This window comes from Neopsephotus bourkii, unplaced genomic scaffold (genome assembly GCF_033783945.1).
Source record: "Neopsephotus bourkii isolate Nb327-2 ecotype Australia unplaced genomic scaffold, CSIRO-AGI_Nbou_v1 NB_998, whole genome shotgun sequence".
Taxonomy (NCBI): Eukaryota; Metazoa; Chordata; class Aves; order Psittaciformes; family Psittacidae; genus Neopsephotus; species Neopsephotus bourkii.
In genome coordinates this window covers 572,153-580,170 of record NW_026901490.1, presented here as the reverse complement: position 1 = coordinate 580,170, position 8,018 = coordinate 572,153, and the positions used below count along the sequence as shown (strand labels likewise).

At 41.5% G+C, this 8,018-nt stretch overlaps 1 protein-coding gene across 1 annotated transcript in view; it reads left to right on the top strand.

The window, feature by feature from the left end:
• Positions 1-6,636, top strand: part of PPP4R4 (protein phosphatase 4 regulatory subunit 4) — an 82,280-nt gene extending 75,644 nt beyond the window's left edge. The window contains exon 25 of the mRNA XM_061359858.1: positions 6,473-6,636. Coding sequence (XP_061215842.1) covers positions 6,473-6,476 — 4 coding nt within the window. The 3' untranslated portion in view covers positions 6,477-6,636. The remainder of the gene's footprint in view (positions 1-6,472) is intronic.
• The last annotated feature ends 1,382 nt before the right edge of the window (positions 6,637-8,018 follow it).

Here is an 8,018-nt window from a genome sequence, read left to right as displayed (position 1 = left end):
AAGTCTTGTTTATAAATACAGTGAAAATAAAGGTTTGAAGAAATCTTTAAGAAGTCTTTGAATCTCTCTGTTAAATCTTTTCTGGACTACAAAACCATCTAAAAAGTACATCAATCCTATTTTACCTGGCAGAAAAAGAAGGCTGCTATGATTAATGTTGTCTGTGTACAGAGATCTAAGGGAATTGTCTTTCTCTGTATTTACTCATGAAGTCCTTGCTCATTTTTTATGCTGGGTAACACCTTGCTGAGAGTATCCTCCACACACTATTAAGAGTAACGTATTCCACCAACTACTGTTTATATTGTCAGTCGCCCCTTGGATTCAGCTTTCGGAGCAGTAGAACACCACACAGCATATGGGTAACACTCTGCTAAACTATACATATTTGCAGAGTGATTTACTGGGAGAGGAATGCCAGTGTGTCACACTGGCAGAATTTAAGACAAAACCACCTCTGAGACCAGAACAAGGAAGGGCAATACAGGTGTATTGCTGTCCAGTTGCATCTCTGCTGGGCACCTGTGCCAGCACAGTGCTAAGGCTGGGCAATAGGCAACTGGTATGTCAGGATTTGAGCTAAACACTGTCTGTTCTCTAACAGACAAAGGGTTTTGTATGCATATACAACTCTGAAAACTTGGCAGTGATTATGTAGTCCGGGTTCTCAGCAATCTGTTAAAAGGCCCTGAGACTCTTGAGTACCTGGGGGGGGGTGGGGGGGTGGGAATGTTGCAGAATCAGGATCAGCTGCTTGTTCCAAATATTCAGAGGATTTGTGTTACAAGCCCCTTTCCTCCTTTTGCAGTTCTTGTGAGGCTGGCAACACCTCTGCTTCAGTGAGTGTTTTTCCTCTTACTTATTTTCCTCAGTCTCATTCAGGAAACCTTCAATGACTGTGGAGCAATCAGTCATCTTAATAACTGGTTTGTTTTGGGCTCAGGTTCTTTGTGCTCTCTGTAATTCCTTCCAATAACAAGCTCCTCAGTAAAGCAATAGACCTTGCTTAATGCTTCCATTTTACGTGCTGTGTGCCATTTTAGCAATGCTTGTAACTTGACCACAGCTGAGATTCAAAGTAGTCTATGAGGTATGATGGGCATGATTGCAGAACTAAGAAATCAGGTTCCAGGAAGGAAACTGGTGGGTTAAATAAGTGTACAAGGCTCCCAGTAAGAGCTTTTTTAGGAACTGAGTTTCTTGTCTGGCTCAAACAAGGCAATAACCAAAAGATACATTTCACTCAAGGCCCTGTGAATTTCTGTTCCTTGCTAATGGCTACCCATTTGGTTTCTCAAGGGCAGACACAGGATATTTACACCTGTCTTGATGGAGCTAGTTGAGATCAGTCAGAAATACTGTCCAGGCTGGAATCTGCTGAGAAAAAGAAACATTAAGGTAAAAAGTGTTGATTTGGAACATTTTTGCATTGAATGTAATCTAACCTCTTCCACGTTTCTTAGACTAAACAAAATACCAGTGTACCAGGAGTAGTGCAGGAGATGAGCATGACCAGCAGGTCGAAGGAGGTGATCCTGCCCCTTTACTCTGCTCTCGTGAGACCTCACTTGGAGTACTGTGTGCTGTTCTGGTGTCCTCAACATAAAAGGACATGGAACTGTTGGAACAAGTCCAGAGGAGGGCCACGAGGATGATCAGGGGACTGGAGCACCTCCCATATGAAGATAGGCTGAGAAAGTTGGGGCTGTTCAGCCTGGAGAAGAGAAGGCTGCGTGGAGACCTCATAGCAGCCTTCCAGTATCTGAAGGGGGCCTATAGGGATGCTGGGGATGGACTCTTCATTAGGGACTGTAGTGGTAGGACAAGGGGTAATGGGTTAAAACTTAAACAGGGGAAGTTTAGATTGGATATAAGGAGGAAATTCTTTCCTGTTAGGGTGGTGAGGCACTGGAATGGGTTGCCCAGGGAGGTTGTGAATGCTCCATCCCTGGTGGTGTTCAAGGCCAGGTTGGATGAGGGCTTGGGTAATATGGTTTAGAGCGAGGTGTCCCTGCCCCTGGCAGGGGGGTTGGAACTTGATGATCTTAAGGTCCTTTTCGACCCTAACTATTCTATGATTCTATGAATATCAAGGATGTGTATTTATTCTGAAGTTTCACTGTGAAATTACTCATAAGACATAAACTAACATGCTCTAACAGTTCTAAACCAGCTCTTTATATAGTCTCTTGAATATACTTAGTTTGTTAACGAGATGATTCATCAAGGTGGCTGCTGCTTCTCCCACTCGAAGACTGCACATTATAATTGAAATCAGCAGGATGCAAACACTCTCATGGCTCCACACTGTTTGTAACTCTGACCCTTTTTGCAAAGAACTAGGACTATGTAATTGTTCATATGGGAGGATTTGTGTAGTAAAAGTATCTTTGGAAGGTATGTATTCCTGTGTCTTACTGGGTTTGGAAGGGTGTGTTACTGTACAAGATGGACAAGGTGGTAAAGCTGTAGTATTTCATAATGCATGGCTGAAATACCCCTTCATATTTTCAAATTCAGAGTCAAGCACTGTCTAATTGTCCTTGAACACACAAATATAATTCTAATTGTCTGCTAATAGGACATTTTACTATAGAAGCTTTTATAGGGAATGCAAAAATGATGAAAAACTGTATAATAACAGGTAAAACAATCATGCCTGGGGTATGATGGAAGTAGCATGAATCCTACTTTATTCCACAGGATGGAGTAAATGATCTTATAAAATCACTCCCAGCCTTGTTTCCTGTGATTCTCTAACTCAGAGCAAAGGAACGTTTTCATTCTCAATAATTCATTTGGCCTGCGTTTTCATATACAAGAATCCAAGAACTGCAGCAGGGGCTTGGTGTTGGCCTAGTCCCTGTGGAGCCAGCAGGTGTCATCAGAACCTTTATTTCTCTGTTGGGAAGAAGAATAATTTTGTGTGCTTGGACATCTGCCCTTCTTTGTGCCTTACTAAGGTTGTATCGCAGGGCAGGACTTGAGCAGACAGGGCACAAACTTAAAAAAGGCCCTGGAAGATATTTCTGTTCTCTTGGGAGGGCATCTTACAGTTTCTCCAGTAGATGTGAAATGCAAGTGCATTCCTATTTTAAATTCCTGATAAAAAAATAAACGTTAAAGTCAGGAATTGCAATGTGTTGGGGGGGGGTGGGGGTGGGGGGGGGCTGAACTCATTATTGCATTTTCAAAGTGGCAGAAAATTTTGGCATCGCTGACTTCTAATCACCTGAACTTGGAATGTCCTCTATCCATATTCCATATTTACATGCACTGAGCATGCATCTCCTTATTGCTGTGATAACCAAGCTGAATTCCTGTGACTTGCAGTCTGACTGTCTGGCCTAAAGCAATTACCGGATGCAATGAAGAAACCTCTGCACTTTGGCCTCTGTAAAGGACAAGCAAATGATGTTTTCCTGAACTTGTGAAATGTGCTGAGGTTTACAGAGTACAAGTTAGTTACCCACATTGCCAGAGTGGCTAGCAAAGAGCTCTGCATTGTGGAGTTAGGGCTTTTTGTTTGGTTGGTTTTGGTTTTTTTCCTTTTAAACATGGATATCAATACAGTAACCTGCTGCAGGTCTGGTACTGGTTCTCATGGGTTGAGTGTGGGCTTCCTGTAGGCTTCATGTAGTGGGTATTCGAAAACAATCCTTCTTCCTAGAGAAAGTATGTATCTGCCTGGCTGTGCCTTCACAAAGTATTTAAGCAGGGGTTAGTTTCCCTACAGGACTTGGTTTCTCTATTTAAACTGCTTCAGCACTTTGCCCGATCTTCAATGAGACAAGTCACTGTCTGTGAGCTTCTGTTCATTTCTGCATGCTGGTGTTGGGACCAGTCCCTTTTTAAAAGACAATGTCTGCATTTACCTGAAAACAAAAAAGTTGAGAAGCAAGGGCAGATAAACAAATCTTTCAGAAGGTACAAACATTTTCCTCAACTTCCATATGAAGCTGTCATATGGCCACAGCATAGTTCTTGTGAGGTTGAGTTAAAAGCATAATAAATTACATGCTGTTACATGCAGAAGACAACCATAATAGTCTCAAATGTAAGGCCAGAGACACTGGATACTTGTGTCTATCACTCAATCATATCTATAATATTAATTTTCAAGAAACAGACCTACTAAGAATCCATTATCAGTTGAAAAATTGTAACTAATAATTCCACTGTTTCTTTCCTATAAGGAAAAATATTTAGACAGTGAAGTAGTTAAATGAAAAGCAATCCCTGTCTGTGAGCTGTGTGGGAGCTCAAATACGGTTTTCTGTTTCATAAGAATATTGCATTTAATGTGTGGGCAGTGCCAGATGTGAAGTGTTACTTATTCATTTCCTTGATTTAAGTGTTAATATCACTTAGCAACCCTACTCATCTTTGAAATAGAGCTTTTTAAGGATGCACATGCATTGCTAGTGAGAATAACATTTATATTAGAAAAATGATTTGGGAAATGAATCTCCTTTATGGAAACTGAGTGAAAAGTTTATAGTTCTTCTGGGATGTTTCCTTTAGACTACTACAGCATTTAGTTGCTTTCCTGGCTAAAATGCCATCCAACTTTGCAACTTCGACTCAGTGAATTTTCAGCTTGGTTGTTTTCTTTAAGGAACCTCAGGTTAAACTTTCTCTGTCTCATTCTGTCTTACCTTCTTTCCATTTTGTTTCACAAATTGGAAAGTATTTTTGCATCCAACTGACAAAACAATAAAGGGCTGAAACATACCAAATTCATAGATTTCATGAAGTTGGATAACCTGATCTAGGTCAGAAACATTTTTACTGCCTGCACTGTGGGAGGAGCCGATGAGCTCATCTCTGGTAGCCATCAGAGAACCCACACCAGAGCAGCTTTGGAATCTGCGGTCCAGATAACTATTTCTATATTTTAAAAAAAGTGCATAGGTTTGCTTTCTGATATTTTTATTCTAGTAAGTTAGGCCCATCAGTGTGCTGGAGGGAAATGAAACCTTAATATTCACTTGCTGGATAACAGAGAGTAGTGAGATATGATTATGAGCAATTTTTATGTAAGTATCCATACCTAGAGGGAGAGGGGAGAGCAGGATGGAGGGGAAAAGAAAAGGCAGACAATCAAGGTTGCAGGAAGTTGAGACTTCATTGAACAGAGGTCAATTGAACAGAGGTTCCTTGGCTAGCAAGAGCATTTTGCCATGTGGTTGGTGCTGTCAATGCAGTCTCTTTGGGTGCTGACTCGGAGTAGAAAGTTGTGTTCCTGCAGGGTGTGGACAATTGGCCAGCTTAAAGCACCTTCACCATTAGGGCCTCTGGAGATTCAGCTGTAGGTTAGTCTTGCTAACTCTAGGCACTGCTCTATATGCCTTTTCTTGAAAAGATTCACGGTCTCCTGCAGTCAGGATTTTGTGCCATACTGAAGTGTTTAAAAGCCTGTAACGCACTGTATTATATATCCCTTTAAAGAGAATGGTGTCTTCAGTGTGGGAGCAGTGTTATTTTAGACCCTTCCTGGGTCTGTGGCCAGATCAGAATAAGTCACTGAACACATCCAAGACACGCTTCTTGCCATCCAGAGGGTCTCATCCAGCATCTTCAGTTGTTTCTTCTTAGATGTTTTTGATTGAAAGCATCTATTTTGTTCCCTATATAATGAAACAATTTTTGCATCCCACTGAAGTCACTTCATAGTGAATGATAGTAACCTTGGTCAGCAGCTGATTATAGAATGAATATGAGATTTCTGCATCATATAATTTGCCTTTGATAGAGGTACTCATTTTTCTTTTTGGCATTGTAATAAGCATGGAAGCATTTGCATTGACAGGAGGCTCAAATTACAGTCCACCACCCATTCTTCTTCAGTGAGCAGTGGTGCCTTCAAGTTCCAGTCATTGTCCTAAAGAACAGCCAGTCCTGTGGTCAGACTTCTTGTCAGCCAACATTTCTATTTAGTAGAAGACAAATGTTGGGTGAGTATCATATTCCAACTACATTTTATTGAGCGAGCGACTATATTTAACAAGACTTTGCTCTCTGACCAACAGGAAAACAAGTGCTTTTGTGAATACCAGTGCAGTAATAGCATGAAATTGAGGAGTTTGTATCAAAAGAGCACTTGAGAACAGCTTTAGTCTTTAGCATTATATACTTGAAACCCAAACTTATAGCTTCAGCTTAACCATAGTTATAGCTTAGGCATATCATATCCATAATATGCACAGGAAAATCTAAGTTTGGACACAAAGATGTTCTGTAGTCCCTTACAGTAAGGATATAGTCATTGGACCTACTTTGATACCTGTCAGACTCAGTGATAATCCACATTGTCAGTACTGCATATATGTAGGAGCGTATAGACAAATGTGCCAGGCATCAGGTCTCAACTCCTTCTTAGGCTTGTATGAGTAATGTGGACCATATGTGACAATGTGCTCAGATGCTCATACTCCTGCTACTGTTTATCAGATCAAATTGTTCTTCTCAGATAATGCATAACATGGTGGGCTACAGAAGAGCCATGTCTGCTAGCAGACACTTTGGAAGCACTAAAGAGAATATGGAAAACAGAGAACTGGTGTTTTTCATTCGAAGAAAGAAACCTGTAAGATACAGACCATTACAATAATATAGAGAAGAAAGCTAACAGTCTTTTCAGTGTGGGTATGTTTTCTCATTGTATCAGACTAAGTTTAACTGACATAGGACTGTCTTCATGAGGAAATCATGCAGTGGAACTGTGGTTGGAAAATATTGCTACACTAAATCCTTGTGTAAACTTTCATTCCAGCATAAGAGTGACTACTTGGTTGAGTTTAAATTCTTTGCCATATGACAAATTGTCATGGCTTAAGTGCAGTCAGTAACCCACACAGCCCACTCACTCACTCCCCACCTTTCTACGCCTACCCCCACTCCTGGAGGTATGGGAAGGAGAATCAACAGAATGTAACTCCCACGTGTTGAGGTAAGAACTGCCCAGTAACTAAGGTGTAACACAAACCACTACTGCTATCACCAATAATAATAATGATAAGGGAATTCACAAGGGAAAAGAATACAATACCACCTGTCGACATCCAGCCCAACTGATCAGGGAGCCAGCCCTTCTGGGTAATTCTCAGTTACAACCTGGGTATCACGTGACGTATGGAACACCTCTTTGGATAGTTTGGGTCAGGTGTCCTGTCTCTGCTTCCTCCCAGCTTCCCCTAGTCCCTGGAAGAGCATGAGACTCAGACGACCCTTGGTTAGACTAAATATTTGAGCAGTAACTAAAAACATCGGTGTTACCAGTGCTGTCCCCAGGCCGAAAGTCAAAACCACAGCACTGCACCAGCTACCAAGAAGGAGAAAAAATGACTGCTACTGCTGAACACAGGACACAAATAAAAAGGAATTTCTTATGACATGGAACTGTTGGAACAAGTCCAGAGGAGGGCCACGAGAATGATCAGGGGACTGGAGCACCTCCCGCATGAAGATAGGCTGAGAAAGTTGGGGCTGTTCAGCCTGGAGAAGAGAAGGCTGCATGGAGACCTCATAGCAGCCTTCCAATATCTGAAGGGGGCCTATAGGGATGCTGGGGAGGGACTCTTCATTGGGACTGTAGTGATAGGACAAGGGGTAATGGGTTAAAACTTAAACAGGGGAAGTTTAGATTGGATATAAGGAGGAAATTCTTTCCTGTTAGGGTGGTGAGGCACTGGAATGGGTTGCCCAGGGAGGTTGTGAATGCTCCATCCCTGGTAGTGTTCAAGGCCAGGTTGGACAGAGCCTTGGGTGACAGGGTTTAGTGTGAGGTGTCTGTGCCTATGGCAGGGGGGTTGGAGCTAGATGATCTTAAGGTCCTTTCCAACCCTAACTATTCTATGATTCTATGAAAGAACAAAGGTTTCTGTACAGAAATATTTTACTTTAGAACTATATGGCTTTAAACTAATCCTTCATATTATAGGGGAACCTTGCTCTTGTGTGCATGCATTTTTAATGTGAAGGTAATGTGAATTTTTTTAAATTAACATGACTGTTTC